At 43.9% G+C, this 26,460-nt stretch overlaps 1 protein-coding gene across 9 annotated transcripts in view; it reads left to right on the top strand.

Annotated features, from left to right (window-relative positions):
- Window positions 1–26,460, top strand: part of RALGAPA2 (Ral GTPase activating protein catalytic subunit alpha 2) — a 343,889-nt gene that overhangs the window by 243,508 nt on the left and 73,921 nt on the right. For 8 of the 9 annotated variants that reach the window (XM_053246348.1, XM_053246346.1, XM_053246353.1 and 5 more), the window contains 2 exons: window positions 7,300–7,458; window positions 13,436–13,563. In XM_053246348.1, the coding sequence (XP_053102323.1) occupies window positions 7,300–7,458; window positions 13,436–13,563 (287 nt within the window). Of the gene's footprint in view, window positions 1–7,299; window positions 7,459–13,435; window positions 13,634–26,460 lie in introns of all 9 variants that reach the window. The other variant, XR_008306232.1, reaches the window with a different exon arrangement.

The raw sequence follows: 26,460 nt of genomic DNA, 5'->3' as shown, positions 1-26,460 counted from the left end.
CCAGCAGTCTGTTTCCATCTTGGTTGAAGTGCAGCCCGTCCCTTTTGTACAGGCCTTGCTTGCCCCAAAAAGTGTCCCAGTGCCTAGCAAATCTAAACCCCTCCTCCCGGCACCAACGTCTCATCCACGCATTGAAACCCCTCAGCTCTGCCTGTCTTACTGTACTTGCGTGTGTAACAGGTAGCATTTCTGAGAATGCTACCTTGGGGGTCCTGGACTTCAATATGCTACCTATCAGCCTAAATTTGGCTTCCAGGACCTCCCGAATGCATTTCCCCAAATCGTTGGTGCCGACGTGCACCACGACAGCTGTCTCCTCCCCAGCACTGCTTAGGAGCCTGTCTAGACGCTGTGTAATGTCCGCAACCTTCGCACCAGGCAGGCAAGTCACCATGCGGTCAACACACGGGTCACAAACCCATCTCTCTATCCCTCTTATGATCAAATCACCAACTACAAGGAGGCCCCCACCCCCCAGAGGAGTATCCCCTGTGCGAGAGGATATTGGCTCATCATCCATGGAAGGGGTCCCTTCTAAAGGAGCATTTCCCTCTTCTTCAGACCGCTGTCCTCCTTGCACGAGACCTTTATTCTCCCTGACAGCAGAGGAGCTACCAGCCCTGGAGTGGGATGCCTCTATCACATCCCCGAAGGTCTCGTCCACATGCCTCTCTGTCTCTCTGAGCTTCTTCAGATCCGCCACCTTGGTCTCAAGGGAACAGATTTGTTCCCTGAGAGCCAGGAGCTCCTTGCACCGAGCACACACCCATGACTTCTGCCCATGGGGCAAATAGTCATACATGTGGCACTCTGTGCAATAAACTGGGAAGTGCCCCTTCCCCTGCTGGCCTTCTATCTTCATACTGTTTTTGTTGGCTGTTTACAGTATTTAGGGAGCTTATTGTCCGTTTATTAGATAGTTTATTAGGATAGGTCTCAGCTGTAATGGTCAACGATTTAACTGTCCAAACAGCCTTTCCCAAGAATATGAGGGAAACGAGGGAGGGATATGTACTTACGTTCTCTTCTCCACCAGGCTCCTTGTGATCGCAGGGGCTTGTTCCAGGCTCCCCCGCACACCTCCCGCTAAACTCCTGCAAAACACCTACATCCTGTTTGCTATCCCTGTTTGCTATGCACTCGGGCCTTCACCTCATATGTAGAGTAGCCTTCCAACTGTCACACAGGATGTGTGTCAAAGGAAAGGAATGTGGGGCCTCTCCCAGCCCTAGCTGACTCCACCCCCTCCAGGCAGCCACTAAGTAAACACTGGAGTTAGGTAAGAACTCCTAGCCCTGTGATATCTTAACCCTAACAAGTAACCCTAACAATTAACACAGAAAGAGAGAGAGAGAGAGACTAAGACCTACCCCTTAAAGAGAAACAGCCCCTGCAAAACTCCCCTCTTCCTGTTATTTTGTTTGAAGGGGAAAAGGCTAGATGTTTAGAAAGGCTTGCTCACCTTCTCAGCTGTGTCTGCTCTTCCCAGTGCAGACACACTGTAGTTCCATTCGCCTTTGTTCCACATATTATGCCTTACAAATGGGTTCTTTGTTCCTATTCCTTGAATCCACTGTTTGCTTTGTGTGCTTCTTTAAATGTGGTCACCAAAGTGGATGCATTACTCCAGCCAAGGACTAATGAGTGCCAAGTATAGCAGTATCCATCTAATGTCTTCCATTTGATGGCTTTTGTTAATGCACATACTGCTGACATACTAAGCTTGTGACCTACAGATCCTCTTACCAATGCAACAGTCAGTGCCTCCCCACCACCGCATTTTCTTTTCTAATAAAACGTGACTCATTTCCCCCGTTTTTCCACATCTCGGAACTGAACTCTATAATCTTCACAATTCATCAGTTTTACTTCATATTTACTAAACATAACCATGTTATGAGTATGTGCCTGTTTGTTTGTTTGTTACATTTGTACACCACCCCAAACTTCAGTCCCTGGGAAGTTTACAGCAACATAAACAAATTAAAACAGAAATTAAACCTTAAAACAGTTCAAAACCACAGGTCTAGTTAAAAGGTTTGGGTGAATAAATGTGTCTTTAGAGGATTTTTTTAAGTTGTCAGAGATGGGAAAGCTCTTATTTCATCAGGAAGCTCATTCCAGAGTCTTGTGACAGCAACAGAGAAGGCCCGTCCCTGTGTATCCACCAGATTAGATGGTGGCAACTGCAGATGAACCCTCCAGGTGATCTCAATGGGCGAGAGAGCTCATAGTGAAGAAGACGGTCTCTTAAATACCCTGGGCCTAAGCTGTTTAGGGCTTTATAAGTTACTAGTGATTTGAGGCCCGTTAAATAATGGGCGCTAGTAGAGTTGTGCGCTCCGGGCCCCCCGCCACCATTCCCCCTTCCACCACCGCCAGCCTCCATGCCGCGGCCGGTCTCCCCGGCCGGGCAAGGGCCCCAAAGTCTCCCCCCCGCCCGGTTTCGGCGGCGCCGCCAGGCCTCGGTGGCATCTCCGCCACCACCTCAGCCGGCTTCCCCCGCCGCCTCTTCCCCCCGCCCGGCTTCGGCGGCGCAGCCAGGCCTCGGCCATGGCTCCGCCGCCGCCTCGGCCGCGCCGCGCCGCATCCTCTGGCCGAGGCGGCGGCTCTGCTGCTGCCTCGGCCAGCTTCCCCCGACGCCTCTTCCCTGGCTTCACGGGGCTTCCCCGGCTTCGCAGCGGCCGCTTCTGGCCTTTCCGCGGCCGGGCAAACAGCCCAACATGGCCGCCTGGTGCTGCGCTCCGCGCATGCCCAGAACAGCCGAGGGAGACACGGACGCATGCCAGGCATTTGACACGGGCGCACACTTAGCCTTTTATTATAGAGGATAACCAGCACCTTGTATTGTGCCCGGAAACATTGGTAGCCAGTGTTTTAATATAAGAGTAATATGGTCTCTCCAAGATGACCCAGAGACCAACCTGGCTGCTGCATTCTGCACCAACTGCAGTTTCTGGACAATGTACAAAGGCAGCCCCACAGAGAGTCCATTGCAGTAGACAAGTCTGGATGTTACCAGCATATGTATCACTGTTCTGAGGTCATTTATCTCAAGAAACGGATGCAGCTGACATATCAGCCAAAGCTGATAGAAAGCACCTCTGCCTTAACCTGAGATGCCAGGGAGAGATTTGGATCTAGGAGCACTGCCATACTGCTGTTTCTTCTGGGGAAGTATGACCCCATCCAGAACTGGCAGATCAAAATTATCTCCTGAGTTCTGACTCCACACAATAAGTACCTCTGTCTTATCTGGATTCAGTCTGTTATCCCTCATCCAGCCCATGACAGCCTCCAGCCAGGCACTTAGGGAGGTTATGCCTTCTCCTGATTACGCTGACATGGAGAAATATATTTGGGTGTCATTGTCACAAGCTCACTCGACGGAAGATGCTGGCCAGAAATATATGACACAATAGCCAGTAGCTCAAGTTTCAGGTTTACTGCTAAATACTCAGGTTTAACAGTCTCACCAGGAATACAGGAGTGAGAAGCCCAAATTCCAAAGTCACAATCTCTCCAACAAAAGCTCCAAGCAGATTTGACATGTTGTTTCTAGCAATTTGTTCAAGGCACAGGCTGCCCGATTTATGGTCAGCAGTCACGTGCACTTAATCAATACTCCACCCCCACCAGCTGCCATAGATTTAATCCGGCTCCTGCTGTCTTCTCGCCAGTTGACTACTCCTCCATAATTCCCTCACCTGCTGCTGATGTTTCCCCGTCTGCATCCTAAGGAGATAGTAGCCGTTCAAACACTGGCTCAGATCCTGTCTCTTGTCTCCAAAGATCACCCGGCCCTGCTGGCCCCTCCTGCACCAAACACTCGCCCTGGCCTGTCTCAGTTACCTCCCCATTCACATCACCAGCCTGCTCCTCCTCAGGCGCCTCCTCACTTTCTAGTAAGCCGCCTGCCTCCTACTCCTCACCAATGTCCTTGAGTGGGGGCATGACAAGTCATCAGCATACTGATAACACCCTACACCAGATCTCCCGATGATCTCTCCCAGCAGTTTCATGTAGAAGTTAAAAAGCATTGGAGGCAGTATGGAGCTCTGGGGGATGCGATACTTGTTTGTTTGTTTGTTTGTTTGTTTGTTTGTTTGTTTTATTCAGTTTCTATACCGCCCTTCCAAAAATGGCTCAGGGCGGTGTACACAGAGAAATAATAAGTAAATAAGATGGATCCCTGTCCCCAAAGGGCTCACAGTCTAAAAAGAAACATGAAATAGACACCAGTAACAGTCACTGCTGGTACTGTGCTGGGAATGGATAGGGCCAGTTACTCCCCCTTTGCTAAATCAAGAGAATCACCGCGTCAAAAGGTACCTCTTTACCAAATTAATATAAAAATTTTGAAAAACAATAGTCTACAAGCGACACCATCTGGAGGTAGGAGAGGAACCACTGCAAAGCATGCCTCCCACTCTCAGCCCCCTCAAACACTCCAGAAGGATATTATGGTTGATAATATCAAAAGCTGCTGAGAGATCTAAAAGGAATAACAGTGTCACACTCCCTCTGTCGATTCCCAACTAAAGATCATCCATCAGGCTGACCAAGGCAGTCTCCACCTGATAGCCCGCTTGAAAACCAGTTTGAAATGGGTCTAGATAAATAGTTTCCTCCAAGACTGCCTGGAGCTGGAAGGCTGCCACCCTACCTTTTCCAAACACAGAAGGTTGAAGACAGGCCTATAGTTGCTTAACTCTGAGGGATCCAATCCAGGCTTCTTCAGATGAGATCTAATGATTAAAAATATGATAAATAAAAATATAATAAACAATCAGACAAATAAATAAATAAATTACTGGCTCCTTAAGACAGAAAGGCATCCTGCCCTCCCACAGAGAAGCATATATAATATCTACCAGGCCTTCTACAACAGTTCCCCTGCCAGATACTATAAGCCATGTCGGACAAGGGTCAAGAGAACAGGTGGTAGACCACACCATTCCAAGCAGCTTATCCACATCATCAGGAGTCAAAAACTGAAACTGATGCAACCTAACTACAGAATAGGAGTTGCTGGACACTTCTGCATTAAACTCCAATAATTGTGGGATCTGAATCTGTCTTCCCGAATATGGGTGATTTTATTCACAGAGCTCTCATTAAAAAGTCACTGCGGATAGTTGATGCTTCCAAATTCTGATTCATGTGAGGAGGGGCATATACTAGCCCTCTCACAACCCTAAACAGCTCCTCCAGATCTTGAGGATGCAGTACAAGAAGAAAAGAATTGTTTCTTTGCCACATGTATTGCCTGACTATAGGTCTTCAAACATGCTCTGTGTTGTAATCTAATGGATTCAAGTCAAGTCTTTCTCCACTTGCGCTCCAGTCGTCTACCCTGCCGCTTCACTTCCATAGTTCTTCCATATACCAAGGGGCCAATTTTTGAAGCGGGCCAGAGAGGATTCTTAGGAGCAATCATGTCTACTACCCTGGTGAACTCACTGTTCCAGTTGTCCACCAGGGCATCAACAGAGTCACTGGCAGAGCCCACATTAAATCCTTCCAAGGCTTCTTGGAATTCTATTGGATCCAATAACCTTCTTGGGCAGGCCATCTTAATAGGCCCCTCACCTCTACAGAGGTGGGACATGGCTGTGAGTCCAACCTTAACTAGATGGTGGTCCGTCCATGACAAAGGGAAAATCACAGGAGTCCCCCATCCATGGAACACCACCCTGATCAGAGTAAAAGACCAGATCAAGCATGTGTCCAGCAACATGCGTCAATCCTGAGATCACTTGGATTAGGCCCATAGTTGTCATGACCTCCTGAGCCACCCCAGACAAATTGGTCTCAAAGTGAACATTGAAGTCCCCCACCACCATAAGCCTGGGAGACTCCAACACCAAACCCGAGACCAAGTCTGTCAGCTGAGTTAGGGATTCTGTTGGATAGCAGGGTGATTGGTATACCAACAGTCTATCCCTGAACCCTAAACTTAAGTACACACATTTGATATGGCCCAACATTTGGATCCTGGTAAGGGAGATGTTATTATAGACCACAGCCATTACACACACACACACACACACACACACACACACACACACACACACACACACCATCTATGTCCTCTCACCTTCCCCTCAACAGACTACCCTGGAGAGAGGACCAGACTGGGCCACCAGCCTCCCACAACCAGTTCTCTGTGATACATACTAAGTCATCCCCTTCATCCATAATCAGATCGTGGGTTATTTCTGATTTATTCTGCACCAACTTGGCATTAAAAAAGAGCAAGGTGAGGCTCTGTGGGTAGCTGGCACTGCTCCCCGAGGTCAAAGAGCTGACAGGACAACCGGAAAGGGAAATCGCTATTAGATTTCTGATTTTCCCTCCCCTGTAACAGCCTGCTAATCTGCCAACATTACTTCTTCTATTCCCCACCACCACCGGAATAGCTGCCCCACAATTAATGGACAGGAGAGGAGAGCTGGTCTTGTGGTAGCAAGCATGACTTGTTCCCTTAGCTAAGCAGGGTCTGTCCTGGTTGCATATGAATGGGAGACTTGATGTGTGAGCACTGTAAGATATTCCCCTTAGGGGATGGAGCCACTCTGGGAAGAGCAGAGGGTTCCAAGTTCCCTCCCTGGCAGCATCTCCAAGATAGGGCTGAGAGAGATTCCTTTCTTGGAGAAGCCACTGCCAGTCTGTGTAGACAATACTGAGCTAGATAGACCGATGGTCTGACTCAGTATATGGCAGCTTCCTATGTTCCTGTGACAACCACCACCCCCATCTCCAGACAAACCTACACATTGTAGGCTAACTTCACCCAAGGTTGTGATTTTTTGTCCCAGCAATTTATCACTGATTCTTCAAAGCCTTCAAAATCACAACCTTCAATAGGGTTTATGGGAAAGCCATCTTCTTGACTATTAGTATTTATTTTATAGCATTTTAGAACAACTTTTATTTTATATTTATTTTCCTCTTTCAAGTTGCAGAGTAGTTAACTGTCCAAACCTGAATGTCAAGTGAGCTTTTGTGGAATTGAACCTGGCCTTCTCATATCCCAGCTCAGCCCTTTGTCAGCTGTAGTAACACACTAACTCCCAGCTTTGATTGCTGCAAGGAAATGCAATTTCTTTAGCTAGAGTCCCACAAATATTTTCAATGAAAGAAGTTCCTTAGCTGCTTTTTCTTTAGCAGAGAACAGCCAACAATTTTCTCTGTTACAGCATATTTACTGTCAGCATTGTAATTCAATTTGTCAGACATAACTCTTCAAACTGTTTTTGTCATTCTGATTAATAGCAAGCCAATTTGCCATTGCAGCTTCGTCACTTGGGAAATGATGAGGTTCATGTTGTCTGGTCTGAACACACCAGGAATTATCGCAGGGGCATTATACCAACAGATTTTGGAGATGTTTTAATTATTATTTATCCAATGAAGAATCACATGTTTTTCATAGAGATCATGAAGAAACCAGAGGTATGTTTTGTTTTTGTTTTTTTTATAATTTCATTAGGTCTATCATACCCAGTGTTTGTTATGTGATAACAGTAATGTATTGTGTGATAACAAAAATGTACAATGAAATACACTTGTGAAGATAATGGGTTAATATGTGCTGTGCATACCTGTGTTCTAAAAAACAAATGTATACTTGGTATTTATTTGCCATATACTATGGATAGCATCCAAAGGAGCATTCATGTAATGGCATGAGCACAGGGTTCTTCCCCACCCCCTCCACATAGCAGCTTTCTGCGCCCCCAGAAAAGTCATTCCTGAAAGTTCAGAGTCCTTTGGCAAAGGTATGGCTATGACACAAGAGGCTGCAAGGTGAAGAGAGGGAATGCCCAGAAACTAGGTGAAGAGATCTTCACTCATGGAAAGTGCCTCCACCCCATTCCAGGGATTCCCCACTTGAAAGCAAAACACATAAAAGTAAAACAGCAGTAAACACAAATTGAACAATTATAAAACAGCAGCATGAGCTGCACCCTTAAAATGTCTAATCTCAAAAGGCCTGGGAAATTAAAATATCTTCATCAGCCTTCGGAAAACAGAAAGAGGACAGGCAAACCTCTTAGGAAAGAACATTCCAGAGTTCCATGGCTACTATGGAAAAAACCCTGCTCCTGATATGCTATAATTTCCAAAGCTTATTTAATTAAAATATTAGGCTTCAACCATGCATCCATTTACATATACTTTATGTTCCATTGGAACCTATTAGGCATGAATATACATATTGACTGACATGTAGACTAAGGAAGCACCAGAGCTTTGTAAGGAGCTCTAGTGCTGCAGCACTGCAAACTAACACAGCTCCACTGTTGCATGGGAGGGGAGATTTTCACCAATCTCTTATTCCCCTGAAGTGCTCCATGCAACCCAGAAGTAGGGGACATAGATGACCTCACCCCCAAACAAGCGCATGCTGCATTATTCTGGAATGCTGCAGCAGCACTGATGCTTTGTTGGTCAGCCACTAAATGCAGGATGATAGCCATAGCCTTGAACTTGTGGGTCATCTTAGGCATATGTGGGCAGAACTGATCTCTCCTTGTTGCTTACCTTTTCTTGCCCCAGGCGCCTGCTGCCTTTGACTCTTCTCCACAGTGTAAAAGATGATGTTATACATCCATATGAGCCTCTTTTCCCTGTGTTCAGCTGTTGTAGTTTTTGTACAGGTTGCACAGATTTTCAGTATCTATTTATCAAAATAGCCCTATGGCACTGTTCAGTATGGGGGGAATCATGCAGCTGCCTAATGTGCTTGAATATAATGCTGGACAGGCAAATTCTGGTCAGACGTCAACTCTTTTTTTACCCTGAGGCATTGGGGCACCATGGAAAAAGAAAATGTGGTACAGATTCAAGAGCACATGATGTATAGATGACTAAAGGGCAAATGCATTCAGAACAATATGCACCAGAACTGCACTAGAACAAAGCGTAGGTGTGTTCCTCACTGCGTCTTAGTAACTTGTCAAGATATATTTCTAAAATCAGTTTTACTTTTTCCACCCCTAAGAGTCTCTACCTCCACTTCCCCCCACAAGAAAAGAACAGCGCCCAGAGATGAAAGTTTGGGCGGTATATAAATGTGATAAACAAATAAATAAAAAGTGTGTATATCACAATCTCTCAATTTATTTATTACTTACATTGAAGTAAAGGAGTAAGTGCTGAAATATTACATCAATTAAAGTTATATTTTCTTTTTCCTTAAATATTTTCTTAAAACTAGTGTTTGGAAGTATAAACATCCTTCCAAAATGTGTGATTAAGAAGAAGGAAGTCTATTCTATTTATTTATTTTAACTGATGCCTGGTGTGTTAAAATAATCCATTCTGCAGAAAGAAAAATACCAAACTGGAAAATTGGTGTTAGTCTTCCATTTAAAATACAACCATTACAATGTAATAAAATTAATCCAGACAGTTCCAGGCCAAATGTGGCTGACCTTTTGTTCACCAGCTAGTGACCCTAAAGTGAATGAAAGGGGCTTGTAGAGAAATGACTGTTTGGCTTCAGTCCCTGGTATTTAAATCGTGTTCGCTAATCAAATGAAAAAGCTGTCCTGTCTCTGTCAGGTTCAGGATGCATGGTAGCATTTGGCCTTTTTTATACATAATGTTAGCCTTTTTGTTTGCATATAAGTAGAGACACCTGGAGCAATGTTAACATTAACCAATTTACTATTAATAGCGTCATTATATAAGAATCTCTGATCAGATAGTTGTTACTTTTGTTATATTGCTACAGCATGTATTGTGTTGATTTTTTTTTTTTATCCTCCTGCTTGGCAACCAGGCAATGATTTGCAAACTTTTTTGTCTTGATTAATTAACCAATATAATTATCTGGAACTGCGATGCAGTCTTTTGCTCAACAAAGCCTATGAGAGAAAACAATAGTAAGTCTGTTAGTATGAATGCATTCCACGCGTCACAGATGCATTAAGATATTCTAAACAATGAGACGAAAAGCTGCCTCCAAAAGCGGACAAAGAATGCCATGCAGACTCTACACACTGTGCATACCGCCAGGGACACACTGAGAGTTCCCTGGGACACAGATGCCTCGTTAGATTGCAGCTAGTCATCGGAGATTAATTCTCAGCCATTTGGTACAATAATTCACTCATTCACCAGCTTTTTAAACTATATTGCTTACTGTGGGAGATAAGTCTTTGTACTCAAATGGGTTATTTAAACTTGACTATTTTTTATTGAGTACAATGGCATTAATTATTTTTGCTTAATAATTAAAATGGAACAGAAGTGGCAGTGTGAGGAATATTAATTGTTTCATGATAATCTGAGAATGCTGAAGGTCAGTGGAAGACTTTTTTCTCTGTATTTTGTTAGACTCGAATTTGTTTAAGCTTGGTATGTTTCATCTGATTATTTTTCAAAAAGCAATACCATTTTCAACACCCAAAAATGTGTTAAGTAATTTTAAGGCCTGCAACAGCCATGAAACAGGTGACGTCCACCTAAAGTCACCTGAGGATTTTCTTTCTGGAGGGTGAAATCTTTCTTCTGGAAAGGCTCTTTCTAGGTCTCCTGGGACTGGGCAGATCTTCTGTGTTGTCTGCATGACATTCAGGCAGTATCCTATCAATTTAATTTACTTAGATAGATGTATCGCCCACTGTATCCCCAAAACCTCCAAATTTATTTTCACGTATCATGTACATCAAGGTGTAAAGAAAGCAATTATTGCTGACTTTATAGTAAATTAGATTACAGCAATCAGTTTGGAAAAAAATTGAAGTGGTTCTTCTCATTGTGGAATTCCAGGTACAAACATCAAATAACCTTAAACTGATACAGACATTATCATTTTATAAATATGAGTATACATATTAACAAACTTACACCCTGATTTTGTGTTTTGCTGCTGCAAGTGCAGCAGAGCATAAAATCAAGATGCTAGTCACTTTAAACTCTTATTCCAGCACTGAGAGTTGGCCCTATACCACCCGGCAGCAACAGCCTTCAGCAATTCTGTATTGACCCAGGAAAAATTCTGACAAATGCAAGCCGATCGCCGCCTCTCTAGCGTTCCTGCTCTACAGTGGCTGAGTCGCCTCGAGCCAAGGTGCCAGTGCCCTAGGCCTTAGGCTAAGGCGGCCACACATGTGGCCGACCTGTGAGAGTCCGCACTGTTAGGGGTGGAGTGCCAATCCCAGTTGAATGCCTCAGCAACTCCACTGCAATTGGAATGTTAATAAAAGTGGCCCGTTTCACCAAAAGTAACCGTGTCTGTGTCTCCTTGGGTCTGGGTGCAAAGCTGCATTCACATGATTAAAAATGCAAGTGAGATAGATCTACTCTATTTGCCTTAACAGGCAAATACATTACCTGTACAAGCCTTATGCTCTAAGTATATGGGTTACTGAACAAAGATGGACATTGGCTCCTAATAATTAGACATTGTATCTGTCTTTAAATACAGGCTTCATGTTTTTCTTGTTTAGGAGCTGATTTAGTTGCCTCCTCTACACTAAGCATGTGTTTGTGGAAAGAAATGTTACAAATAGGCAACTTCACTTGAATGTCTCTTGGGGAGTTGGATGTTGAAAACTGATTATTTTAAAAGCATTTTAAGCTTCTGGTTTCAATATGTAATATAATTAAAGTTTAATGAACTTCTAGTGCCGTGTGTGTGTGTGTGTGTGTGTGAGAGAGAGAGAGAGAGAGAGAGAGAGCGCGCGCGCATACATGGATATTTTATGGCTGTCACTCAATTAAATAAATTTTAGTTGATAAATTTTATGAGTTCTGTTTATTATTAAATATATATATAGGTAAAAATTATATTTGGAAGCAAGAAATATACTTGCTTTGTTTTTAGATGATGCATACATGGGTTTTAGCACTCCCTAAGTGAATGAAAAGGAAGAATGCCACTTAAGATGGTGCTTGCCATCTTCATTTTTAGACATATGTTCTTTTCTTCTGCAATTATTTATCAATAATTGTGATATGTAGAAAAGAAACACTGATTAAAAAGTTATAAAATTGGATACAAACAAATAAAGTGTGTGTCTGTGTGTGTGTGTGTGTGTGTGTGTGTTTGTAAATATCATCTTCTCTTAATTGGATAGCAATTCATCAAATTGATTACTCAGTTAAATATTGCAACCACAATACATTGAGATATATGTACGCACGTGCACACACTTTCTCTCTCTCAAGAATATTCCAGTGAAACAAGCTGTTCCATGGATAATGGCTAGTGAGGCTCTTCACACAAGCAGCCCGACCCAGGCTTGGGCAGTCCTACCTCGGTAGAGATGCTTTTGTGAAGCACCAGGATTGTTGATGATCCCAGCACTGCCTCTCCAGGTAGCCCAGGGTTTTTTCACGGGCTTTTAACTGGGTACAAGGGCATAAGCACGCCTTTGTACCCAGGACCCTGTACCCAGGTCCCTGGCTGTGTGTCTGCTTGGGCTAAAGGCAGCCCAAACAGACATGGAGCCGGGTGCCTAGAGTGCCTGGCTAAGGGGGTATCCCTAAATGCACTGCACTCCTTGCACAAAGCATTTAGAGATATCCTTCAGAATGATACACTACAAGGAGCAGAACGGCTCATGTGGGTATGCAAGATGTGCATCCCACACAAGGATACAGATCAGCTGCGGGGAAGGTAATATCAATCTTGCCTTCCTACCACGCCCAGCTAAAGAGGTCGTGAGAATGACCTTAATACTACTTTCAAATCTACAAAGCAAATATTTTGTGCTCTGGTGTACCTCTCAGATCAGTCCCATTGGAACCTTGGAGGCATGCTAATGTAAAACTATGCTTCTCCCATTATCCCCAAAGCTTCATGTTAAGTCTAGCTTCCCTTTTCTATTCATTAAGCCATTTATTTGATTGTTTAATTTGAATTTATCATCTGATCCCTCCAGAGCTGAGTTCAGGAAAGAATACTGTGGTCCTCCATCCCCAAGTTCAGTACAGTACAAGTGAGTTTAGAGGAAAGGCCACATATCTTTAGTTCTGTTTCACTAATACTCTGTACACAAAAGCATAGATTAGGTAGGCATTATGGGAGCATAGAAGCATGCTTGCATGCATACTTAGAGTGCTAGTCCTAAAGTAGTAATAGCATTTTGGAATCCAAAAGCTACTTCCTGCCGTGGCCAGTTGTCTGCCATCTAAAACTAGGTCATACTAGCATCTAAAATAAGGACCTTTCTGTGTACTAGAACAATCTGAGAACACAGGCACTTATACGCAGTTGTTTAAAGTTGTGAATATACACATATTTTATTTCAAGACTTGACATATTTTGCTACTGATAACTCTGGTGGAATACAGTTGTTGCAGGAAAACCAATAATATCTAGCACTGCCCCTACATTCATTGATATATATTGATCTCAAAATATAACAAGTCTATACAAAATATAACAAGTCTATACTTTTTTTTATTTTGGCAGGTGCCATTTTTTGGTCCATTATTTGATGGAGCAATAGTGACTTCAGAACTGCTCCCAAATCTTATACGGGCCACATGCATCAATGCCAGCAGAGCTGTGAAGTCCCTTATAACTCTCTATCAGAGCTTGTATCCTTTTCTGTGAGTCTGATTTGCTTCTAGTTCAGAATTGCGAATTACATCTGTTCTTCTCTTTGAGGTAAGTTTTAACTAGATTCTTTGTGCTGAAAAACATGAAGTATCTCTTAGTAAAATCAGCATTTTAAAAAAAATCATTAATGCTTAATTTTAAACTGAACAATTTGATGTGTAAAGTACAAGGGGTACAAGAACGTAGCAATGTATTTTGCTTTGCAACTCTCCCCTCTGAACTGGAAAGGTGGCATTGATAGTGGTTAGAGTGCTGGACTGGGACCGGGGAGACCCGAGTTCAAATCCCCATTCAGCCATGAAACTAGCTGGGTGACTCTGGGCCAGTCACTTCTCTCTCAGCCCAACCTACTTCACAGGGTTGTTGTGAAAGAGAAACTCAAGTATGTAGTACACTCTGGGCTCCTTGGAGGAAGAGCAGGATATAAATGTAAAAATAACAACAACAACAACTTGAAGTAAGGAACAGAGGGTTTAATACTGGCTGCACAAGAACAGGCACTAAGAACAAATGCAATAAGAGCAAAAGTAGAAAAGTCAACAACAAACAGCAAGTGCTGCCTTTGTAAAGAAGCAGATGAAACAGTGGACCACCTAATCAGCTGTTGTAAAAAGATCGCACAGACTGACTACAAACAAAGGCATGACAAGGTAGCAGGGATGATACACTGGAACATCTGCAAAGAATACAAGCTACCTGTAGCCAAAAATTGGTGGGACCATACAATTGAAAAAGTTGAAGAAAATGAAGATGTAAAAATATTATGGGACTTCTGACTACAAACAGACAAACATCTGCCACACAATACACCAAATATAACTGTAGTCAAGAAGAAAGAAAAACACGTTAAAATAATCGACATAGCAATACCAGGGGATAGCAGAATAGAAGAAAAAGAAATAGAAAAAAATCACCAAATACAAAGATCTACAAATTGAAATTGAAATGCTGTGGCAGAAAAAGACCAAAATAATCCCAGTGGTAATTGGCACCCTGGGTGCAGTTCCAAAAGACCTTGAAGAGCACCTCAACACCATAGGGACCACAGAAATCACCATAAGCTAATTACAAAAAGCAACTTTACTGGGAACAGCCTATATTTTGCGACGATATCTATAATAACGAACAGTATTGATGATAAAATTCAGCCATCCCAGGTCCTTGGGAAGGACTCGATGTCTGGATAAAACAAACCAGTCAATAACACCTGTCTGACTGTGTAAACAAGAAATAATAATAATATGAGTAGTAGAAAGGTAGAATTCTCAAAACAGGCATACCAGTTTCATTTTACAGTACAGTCTGTAATTTTACTCTTAACCTTTTTACTATTTGTGTAATAACTTGTGTCATGTGACTTTTGCAAGTTTGATGTAGATTTGACTCAAAGTGAGAGAATACATGTTTGAAGTAGAAATCAGAATGGGGTAGGGATAACGGAAAACAAGCCCACAAGCCCATGCTCGGGACAGTTCCAGGGGACTCGAGCTGTTACATATTATTGAATGTGGCACATTGATTTTCGAAGCTTCCTCCTTGTCCTACACCCTTTTGACTGTTACAAAAGGCTTATGATAGATCTACAAAACTTGTCACCCATTTCCATAGCCCATAGTTATAACCTGATGGGACTTAGACATAGCAGTCCCAGCTATGCAGGAAAAACAAGTGGTTTATCAAACCTCTGGGCAGGGCTGCTGGTGGGTTGCGTTTGACTTGATATATCACACGATCTTTCACAGCCAATTGGACTTGGAAACCTTGACTACATTATCTGAATTTGATGGTCTCTGTCTATTACCATTGCTTGGATGAGTTTGAGTTGTTATGATGTGAAGATGTAGGCAGAACTCTTGGAACTATGCAACTGATTTCCTGGATCCTTGCATATCATGGCTGTTGGTAGTTTGCCAGGGTACTGTGAAATTAGGGTTGACCAGTGCCATCAAATCCATTATACATTTGTCCTTGAATGTACTGGTCAAAGCCCATAATAAACTTTATCATTCTATTTGTCCTTGAAGTAGTTTCAAGGAGTAGTTTCATCAAGGAACCTGGGAGAAGGCCTCTCATGAAAATACCTTCACTTGATTATTGTGATATGGACTTGATTAATGTGACATGAGCAATTATCAGTCATTATCTGACTCCTCTTTTCTGGAAAAGTGTTCATCTCCAGATGGTCTTGGATGAAACTAACATGGGTCCAGATAATCAATATAGCTTCTGGTATGGGTATGGAATGAACTTCCTGGATTGCACCATTGGACAATTTTTTTCAGAAGATGCCTATTAATTCTCCCAGACTCATTAAGGCTTTCAATGCCATCATCCAAGGTATCCTTCTAGATTACTTTTTGGGTTCTGCTTGGCAGTGGTCCTGTGCGTACAGAACCACTATGTTCAAAATAGGCTCCAAAAGGTGGTCATAGAAGTCTGCTGCTATATCGTATGGGTGTTATATTGTAGGTGTTTCAAGGTTCCATTCTGTCTTCTACATTTGGTGTCATCTGTATTCCTCGTTGTATATCTCTGTTTCCTCAAACCCTGGTGAGGCACTGAAGTTTCTGAAAAGTTTCTGGAGTCAGTAATTTATTCATTCATTCATTCATTTGATTTTTATACTGCCCTTCCAAAAATGGCTCAGGGCAGTTTACACAGAGAAATAATAAATAAATAAGATGGATCCCTGTCCCCACAGGGCTCACAATCTAAAAAGAAACATAGATAGACACCAGCAACAGTCACTGGAGGTACTGTGCTGGGGGTGAATGAGGGCCAATAAACTGAACTGTCAGTCCAGAGAAAGTGTATTGAGCAGGGAGTGGATTAACAACCTGCTTTGTGTGGTGCACACTCCCCCTAAAAGTTCAGGCTCGCAGGTGTTAAGGGTGTACCTTAACCAAGCAGTAATACTTCCTCAGAAACTTCATATAGTGCAGAATTCAGTGGCTGGACTGCTAAGTGTGGCCGGTCCTTTGAACTATACAACACCAATTTTGCACCAGCTGTGTTGGTTTCCAGTTCGTTTCAATGAGATCGCCTATTCACTAGCAGAATCCAGGCTGTAGAATGCCCTGCCCTGGGAGATCTACCTCATGCCTACTGTCTCCTGCTTCTACTGTCAAGTGAAATCTCATGTTTTAAAGTTGGCATTTGATCTATATTTATTGGTCTTGTATTTGTCACCTTTGTGATATTGCTCACTGTCTCTCATTTGCTTTGTTAATTTAAGGAAGGCTTTTTTGGATTTTATTGTTATAGTGGTTGTGAGCCTCCTTGGGCATATTTTAAATAAATAAAAGAATACTTGGAAAAACCCCAAAGATTGGAGAATGCCGGTAATAATCCCAATATTTTAAAAAGGTAACAAGGGGGATCCGACTAATTATTGCTTAGTTAGTCTATTAAGCATTGTGAGCAAGTTATATGCAAGACATTTGAATTGGAAGTTCCAAGGGTGGATAGAGGCTGAAGGAATTTTAGGGGACAAACAAGCTGGATTTAGGGATTTCCACGATAGACCACGTGCTGGTGTTGAACCATCTGATAGGTAAATACACTTATAATCCTAAATCTGCTCTATATGTGGCTTTTACCACCTTCAAAGTTGCCTTTGATTCACTCTCAAGGACTGTCTTGTAGAAAAAAATTAGAGAGACCAATGTAGATCTATGTCTGCTTCTCCTTATTAAAAAAATGTATTTACCTCAAAAATAAAATTGTTAAGCATATAGAAGAATAGGCCCTGCTGAATGAGAACAAGCATGGCTTCTGCAAAGGTAAATCTTGCCTCACCAATCTTTTGGAGTTTTTTGAGAATGTCAGCAGGCATGTGGATAAAGCTGATCCACTTGAACTTTCAATAAGCTTTGGACAAAGTTCCTCATCAAAGACTCTTGAGAAAACTTAGCGGTCATGGGATAAGCGATCAGGTTCATGTGTGGATTGTTTGCTGAATTAAGGACAGAAAACAGAGGGGTAGGTATAAATGGACAGTTCTCTAAATGGAGGGAAATAAGAAGTGGCGTCCCCAAGGATCTGTACTGGGACCAGTGCTTTTTAGTTTATTCATACATGATCTAGAAGTTGGGGTAAGTGGTGCATATTGAGGCCAAAAAACCCCAACTTCACATATACACTGATGGGGTCTGAGCTGATGGTGGTTGACCAGGAGAGAGATCTTGGGGTTGTGATGAACAGCTTGTTGAAAGCATTGATACCAGGGGCATAGCTAGGGGAGAGGGGCCTGTGTTCGCCCCCTACCTGGCAGTCCCTCAATGAGGGAGATAATGAAGAAAAAGGGAGGGGTGGAGCTCAGAGGCCCTCAGGAGCTGGTAGGCCTGGGTTCTTTCAACCTATCTGCTCAATTATAGCTACACCCCTGGTCGACACAATGTGCAGCAGCTGTGAAAAAGGCCAATTCCATGCTTGGAATAATTAGGAAGGACGTTGAAAATAAAGCTGCTAAGCATAATGCCCTTATACAAATATATGGTGTGGCTACATTTGGAGTACTGTGTACAGTTCTAAAAGAACATTGTAGAACTGGAAAAGGTGCCGAAGAGGGCAACCAAGATAATCAGGGACCTAGTGCACCTTCCTTACAAGGTAAGGCTACAGCACCAGGGGCTTTTTAGTTTAGAAAAAAGTCTGAGGGACAACATGATAGAAATCTATAAAATTATGCATGGTGTGTTGAGAGAGTGGATAGAAAGAAATTTCTCTCTCTCACACTTAACACTAGAACCAGGGGGTCATCCCTTGAAACAGACTGCCAAGAAATGTAGGACTGACAAAAGGAAGTACTTTTTCATGCAACACATAATTAACCTATGGAATTCTCTGCCATAAGATGTGCTGACAGCTAGCAGCCTGGATGTCTTTAAGAAGGACTTAGATAAATTCATGCAGGACAAGTCTATCAATGGCTACTAACTAGTCTGAGGACTATAGGTCACCTCCAGCCTGAGGTGCAAGATGCCTCTGAATACCAGTTGCAGGGGAGCAACAGCAGGAGAGAGATCATGCCCTCAGCATTCGTAACCTGTAAAAATTCATAACCTGGGAAGCCTGTGGCATCTGGTGGGCCACTGTATGTAACAGGATGCCTAGATAGGCCTTGGGCCTGATCCAACAGGGCTGTTCTTGGGAAACATTTATAGTCAGACCAGAAGCCAAGAGGGGACAGAATATTGCAGTGTAAATAGGTACAGCAGTAGCTGGGAGAGAAGAGCCTTCCGCTATGTAGAATAGTGGAATGAGGTAGGGCTCAAACTATGATCTGGTTCGTGATCCGTTGAATCCATTAGAATGGGTTCTGCGCCTGCGCGGAAGCCTCTCGGTGTCTAGTTTTACAGCTCCTCTTTGGCGTCTGCGCCCCGCCCCACGTGACCACGTGGCTATTTAAGGCGGGAGGAAGTGCAGGCACCTCAGTTCCTTTGCGACCACCGTGGGGATCGGTTCACTCGGTTTCTACAGCTCCTCGTTTGGTTCCTTAATTCTTTCAAAAGTTCTACTATCTGACTTTCTGAACTTCTGACCTGAAATTCTTATTAAATCTTTTGCCTTGCGATTCTGCTTTGCCGCCTGATTGGACTGCTGTGCTGTGAATGACCCCGGACTGCTTAACGTTTCTGCCTACTCTAAAGCGTTTTGGTTTGGAAACATTCTCCGCTCTGCTACTTGGCTTTGACTTTGGACTGACTAATAGCCACATGTTTGTGAGTAACGGACTGGCTTCTGGTTATGGATACCCCGAAGGGAAAAAAGACTTTTAAACGTTGTGAAAAATGCAAGGCAAAATTGCCCTCACAGGATGCGCATAATCTGTGTTTGCTCTGTTTGGGTGAGGCACATTTTACATCCTCCTGTAGTATTTGCCATTCATTCTCTAAACAAACCCGGAGAAATCGAGAACTCTGTTTGAGGGCTATTTACGAAGATGTTTTGGCAGTGCCTTCCTCTGCTTCAAAGAAATCTCTGGCTCATGGCTCGGGGGCCCTGGCTTCAACCCAGTCTAAAACCCCGTTGCCCGCTAAAAAAACCCATAAATCCTCAAAAAGGTCGGGTGACAAAATGGCGTCTGCCGGAGAGCCCGCCAAAAAGACGCTGAAACAATCGGCATCGGAATCAACTCCGTCGCCAAAGGCTGTCCAAGATGTGATCCTCATGTCGGTATCAAAGCCCTCGACCCATCGACACCGACGCCACACACTGGGCCCTCGACTGTCTCGGCATTGACATCAACACTAGCTGAAACCTCAACGCTGAAGCCAATCTCAACACCCAGAGACACCTCGATATTGACAGCTGGGACCGCTACGTCGACATAGATCTCGATACCGATAGAGGCGTCGACATCGAAAATTGCGGCAGCGTTTTCTCCTCCAGTCCCAGCTCTGCCACTTCTGAGTCTTCGAGACTTACAACCGGCGCCGACCCCGATACGGTCCCCCTCGACATCGGGAGAGGGAGTCCAGCCCTCAGCATTGAATACACCGACAAATATTACTTTGGTAACTCCTCAATTCCGAGCTCCCCTGACATTCGTAGTTGAAGACGCCGACCTCTCAAATAATGGAGACACTGCTTTAGCAACCCAATCTCTTCTGACAATGCTGGATTCCACAGCAAACACTCCATCTACGTTTCCAGTTGTTCCTCGGCCGGACGAAGTCACTCCACAATTGCTATCCGCTACACAATTAGCCGCAGTGGCCCCATGGCACTCCTACGGGTTCTCTCATGCAGTTTCTCTGTCTAAGGAAACTGCGTTACCTGGAGCATCGTCACCTGGAATAGCCTATGATTACGAAGAGGATCAGATTTGGCGGTGAGCCATGTCTGCCCCTACATTCCCTCAAGCTACCACCAACCTGCCAATCCGACCACTCCATAGAGGGACTACCTCTCCTCTACAAAGGCGTGTGCTGTCCACTACGTCCACGCAGACTCTGCTGTCTACATCTACGCAATCGACACAAACCATGCAACAAGTTGCTACAGTGGCAGTCTAAACGGATGACCCACCCGTACCCCTCCCTCACCATCACCAGGGGGGGCCATCACCGGGGGGGCTCCTTCTCAACACTCTCCCTCAGAGCTTGCATCGGATGACAGTCATTATGGCTCTTCTGATTTTGAGTCTGACACAGAAACGGTCGAAGTTGATCCCTTGCCTGATGTGCTCAAAGTGCGTTTTTGTAAAACGTTACAGAAAGCAGGAGACCTCACGTGTCAGCAACTGAGCACTGCAAAACACTTAGCAGAGTCGGAATCTAGGTCCATCACCACTGCAATCACCCTCCACCGTCATGCCTGGTTCCGATCTGCATCCTTACACCAAGACATGAAGGACAAGATAGAGGGTCTACCATTCGATGGGAAAGGCCTGTTCTCAGAGGAGATGGATTCAACGATGGAGAAGATGAAGAAGTCAAAATTCACAGCCAAAACAATTATGTCTTCTGCCTCGACCTTGTACCCTAACAAGCAAAAAAACTACTACCGCCCCTGTGCATCCTACAAACCACAGGAATGCCAGGACTTCCAAAAAACCTACCAACCTTACAACAAACGCCCCGGACAACAAAAGGGTAGATATACCCCTACACGATGTGGGAAACAAACCGAGGGCAACAAACAGCGACCCTGAGATACAGGACAGCCCATCGCACCCTCTCTCTCTATTGCTCTCTCAGCCTCATTATCCCTCCCAAAACATCAAGGAGGTCGACCACCCGGCTCTCTCCATCAGCCGGCCGGTTCTATTAGCCAACAACAACATCAGATTGGCGTCATGCGCAAGCGTGGCACCACATAACATCAGACCGATGAGTTTTAAAGATTGTCACGTCGGGCTATGTGATAGAGTTCAAAAAACGCCCTCTATTCAGGGGCCTCCGATTCACGAAGGCAACACCTGCCTTACTACAAGAAGTGAAAGAACTTCTACACAAAAGAGCGATAGTCCCAGTGCGATGGGCAAAACGTCGGGAAGGATTTTACTCCCGATATTTCCAAATCCCGAAGAAACATGGCAGGATAAGACCGATCATGGACCTCAGGCATCTAAACAAATTTATCCAAGTGAAGAAGTATCGAATGACAACGCTACAGGACATCCTACCGCTGCTTCATCGGGAGCGGTGGCTTGTAACGTTAGACTTAAAAGATGCCTACTTTCATATAGGGATTTGACCAACCCACCAAAAGTACCTGAGGTTCACAGTAGGAACAGCGTTGTATCAATATCAAGTCCTACCATTCGGTCTGTGCACGGCCCCGCGTGTATTCACCAAATGCATGGCGGTGGTAGTGGCTCACTTAAGGACAAAGGGCCTGAAGCTGTTTCCATACTTAGACGACTGGCTCCTTGACATCCAGAGACAAAAAAGAATTGCTTTTGCAGATTCAATACATGATAGACCTTCTTCGAGGTCTGGGGATACAAATCAACTGGACAAAGTCTCACCTGACCCCAGTATCCACCATTTCATACATTGGAGCAGTACTAGATGCAAATGTGGGGAGGGCATTCTTGCCACAAGATCGCCACCAGACCATTGCACAAATAGTTCAAGAATTTCAACTCAATCCCGTACAAGCAGCGCGTCAGATACAACAGTTAACTAGGCCTGATGGCCTCCTGCAAGTCCACGGTACAATACACCCGATTGAAAATGCGGAAGCTTCAACTGTGGTTCCTGTCCTCTTTTTGCCTATGCAGAGACAGCCCAACAATGCAACTTCGTCTGCCTCTACCAATCATACGATCCCTCTCGTGGTGGATGAGGGACTTCAATTTACTCAGAGTAATGCCTTTTCAGACGCAGACCCCATCTGTGTGGGTCACAACAGATGCTTCGCTACAAGGTTGGGGAGGCCATTGCAATTCCACCATAGCACAGGGTCTGTGGACCCGACCTCAACGCCAGTTCCACATAAACTTCCTGGAGCTATTGGCGGTGTTCCAAGCCATGAAAGCCTTCCTCCCGATGCTAAGAGGCAGGGTCATACAGCTACAGATGGACAACACTACCACCATCGCCTACCTGAACAGACAGGGAGGAACAATCTCCAGGTCATTGTGTGCCCTGAGCATTCAAATCTGGCATTGGTGTATCAAAACCAGCATCACACCAATTGCCATCTACATCAAGGGCAAGGGCAACATACTGGCGGATGGCCTCAGTCGTTCATTCTCCATGGAAACCCGACACGAATGGGAACTGAACGATGCGTACCTCCACAAGATATTCCTTCTCTGGGGTCACCCGGAACTCAACTTATTTGCTACAGCGCGGAACACAAAATGCAAGCTGTATTGTTCGAGAGCGGGCCACAACCCCCAATCCTTGGGAGATGCCTTCCAGATGGACTGGTCAACGCAGTGGACCTACATGTTCCCACCATTGCTGCTGGTGAGCAGAGTGGTAGCTCGTCTTCTGATAGGCTGTGTAAAGTGCATCCTGGTGGTGGCCCCGCCAAGCATGGTTTCCACATCTACTCAAACTAGCTACGACTTATCAGAGGCGTCCGAACCGCCCAGACCTCCTGATTCAAGAAAACGGGCGCCTTCTACATCCGGAAGTGCTCACTCTACAACTAACAGCGTGGAAGATCGACTGTTGAAACGTATCATGCTAAATCAGCGTAAACCATCTATGAGAAAGAACTATGCTAGCAAATGGAAAAGATATGCCACCTACGCTTCTCACCATGCTTTCTGCCCTAAGGAGGCCTCAGTCCGTGCGGTCCTACTCTATCTGACCTCTTTGAAGTCAGCAAAGCTATCGAACGTGTCAATCAAAGTCCACCTAGCTGCGCTTTCTTCTCGGCACCCAGGCTGGGAGGGGAAAACAGTGTTCTCCCACCCTTCATGTAAGAGCTTCTTGAAAGGCCTCACTAATCTGTACCCTCCTGTCAAAAAGCCTCTTGAGCAATGGACTATCTCGCTGGTTCTCTCTGCGCTAACTGAACCACCCTTCGAACCCATGCGTTCCACAACGTTGAAGCTGGCATCCCTCAAGACAGCTTATCTAGTGGCTATCACCACAGCTCGAAGGGTGAGTGAACTCACAGCCCTTCACATGGATGTTCCTTATGCCCGGTTCTACCCGGATAAAGTTCTTCTCCGACTGGATCTCACTTTTTTGCCAAAGATTGTGTCAGACTTCCACATCAACCAAGACATAGTACTTCCGACCTTCTTTAAGTCACCAACCACTCCGTTGGAAAAAGCTCTGCATTCCCTGGATGTCCGAAGAGCTCTTCTCTTTTACCTCTCAAAGACTAAACCTTTTCGCTCATCGAAGAAACTATTTGTCGCCTATAAGGGGGCAAACAGGGGACAAGCGTTGTCCAGGCAGAGACTGTCCCACTGGATAGTCGGAGCCATCTGTCTGGCGTATTCGCTACAGAAGGTTCAGCCGCCAAAAACCATCAAAGCGCATTCCACAAGAGCTTATGGTGCCTCGGCTGCTCATCTGTCTGGCATATCTTTTCAGGACATTTGTAAGGCAGCAACTTGGTCTTCCGAACAACCTTTTGTGAAGCACTACGCTATAGACTTACGGTCTGCTGCGGAGGCAAATTTTGGGAGAAGTGTTCTCAAAAGGGTGCTGCAATAACTCTACTGTTTCCTCCTCCTTATGGAGCTAACTAAACACCCATTCTAATGGATTCAACGGATCACAAACCAAATAAACAGGTTGCTCACCTGTAACTGATTATCTGGTAGTGATCCGTTGACATCCATTAGACCCTCCCTAACCTCTCCTCCTTGGCCTGAGAATAAGGATGTTGTATATACACAAGAGTGTCCCTGTTTTCATCTATGTAAAACAAATTCTAGAAGTCTAATTTAAAAACCTGGACACATTGAACAAATGTGTCTTAACAGCCTTTTTATAGGTTGTCAGACATGAGGAAGCTCTTATTTCAGCAGGGAGCACATTCCAAAGTCTTAGGCTGGAAGCAGAGAAGGCCCATCCCTGAGTAGCCACCAGACGAGCTGATGGCAACTACATACAGATCTCTGCAGTTAGGTTCCTTAAGCTAAAACAAGGCCAAAAAAGCAGAAATAAGAATAAAGCACAATACCTTACTTTTCAGGTCTCTAGCTCCCCAGCAAGACTTCTCAAATCTTCCAAATTTTCATGAATACTTTTTTGGGAAAACTTGGTGGGGGAGATATCACAAAATGGCTCTGTGCTGCAAAATGGTGTCTGGAAATAACACTAGAAGTAATTTTCAACCAATCAGGAACTGCGGATAGGCAAATTCCACCTATTTTTCTGACCCATGGATAGAGAAACTGGGTCTCTAAGATCCAACCACAGATATTTGAAACTGTGATCTGCAAGTCCACAGATAACGAGGGCCACTTCTATTTATATTCATTGGGAAATTCTGCAACATGAATTAAATGATACATTGTTGGATTGCATTTAAAAAGTGAGCCAATAAAGCCTAAACATCCTTTTTGAGAAAAACATTTATATTTATGTGGAACATTGTCACAGTCAATAATTTTTTTACAAACAGCATACACTGTATTTGACATGGCATCTAATTTTGTCCCAAGTCTTTGTCAAGGGGAAAAGGGTGGAGTATAAGTTGCCATTTTTAGTTTCCAGTCAGTCTCCTGCAGCCGGAACCTACAAGGCATGTTGGAATAAGAGTCAGAATTTTTCAGCAGGGCCATACTGATCTCTGTAGTGTCCTGATGAGCATTACAGTTGCTCTAATAGGTGGTGCAAAGGAGTACTGACCTTCATTTTGAACTGCAGTTTGCCTGCTACTGTAGATCAATAGCTGAGCTGTCTGTCACTGCTGTTTGCCTTCCGTTCTCACAGCGAGAACATTCTCCAGGCAGCAATCAATAGCTGTAATCTGTTCCAGCCTGTAATGACATGTGAGGCTTTTAGGGTAGTATTAACATTGGATTTTTCTGTGTGCGCTATAGATTTGCAAAGATTTACTACAATTCATAGGTACTATAAAGGCCTTAGTATATCTCATAGATGAACAGGCAATTATATGCTGTTAGTCACTTTTGGTTTAGGTTCTGCTCAGTTTCAGATCCCTTTCAGGTCATATATGTAACCTGTAGACTGCAGGTTTAAAATGTATACTGTGTGTTTTGTTTCTCTGCCTTTATCTGTATTTTCTTCTTCTTTTTCTTTTCAGTCACTTCCAATGGTGCTGAGCTTCCCACAGATCCAGAAGGGAGTGTTTTCTTAAAACCTCCTTTCATAATGGAAGTTGGCTGTGTTACACTAGCAAAAGCAGCATTTTAAGTTTTGTTGCTATAGTCAAAGACCTTCAGTATTCAGATAAGTAGACAACCTTATTAGTAAACTTGACTCCCAAAACTCTTTTTACGAAAAGAGAATTTTTGGTAGAGTGTTATAATTCCAGTAGTTCCATTACTCATAAAATTCTAGTGGCCACACCAAAAATTATTACTTTATTATTTATTTATTATATTACATTTAGAAACCACCCCATCCAAAGTTTACTATGACCAGAAAGTCACATTTACATTGGCAAATGTGTGTTCTCAGGTTACCTCCATCTAGTAATACTTTAACACTTTTTTCTGCCCAACCATTTCTTGTATCTCACCAAATCTGCAAGATATTAAATACCCATGTTGCATTATACTTTGTCAAATCATCCCATGAAACTGAAGGCTGGGAAATTTATGGAATTCTATGGAATTTATGGAATTCTATGGAATTCTCTGCCATGGGATGTGGTGATGGCCACTAGCTTGGATGGCTTTAAAAGGGACTTAGACAAATTCATGGAGGACAGGTATATCAATGGCTGTTGGTCTGGTGACGATAGGCCACCTCATAGACAAT

The sequence above is a fragment of the Hemicordylus capensis genome, chromosome 4 (assembly GCF_027244095.1).
Source record: "Hemicordylus capensis ecotype Gifberg chromosome 4, rHemCap1.1.pri, whole genome shotgun sequence".
NCBI classification, from domain to species: domain Eukaryota; kingdom Metazoa; phylum Chordata; class Lepidosauria; order Squamata; family Cordylidae; genus Hemicordylus; species Hemicordylus capensis.
The sequence above is the reverse complement of the archived record's forward strand: the minus strand, read 5'-3'. Positions and strand labels throughout refer to the sequence as shown.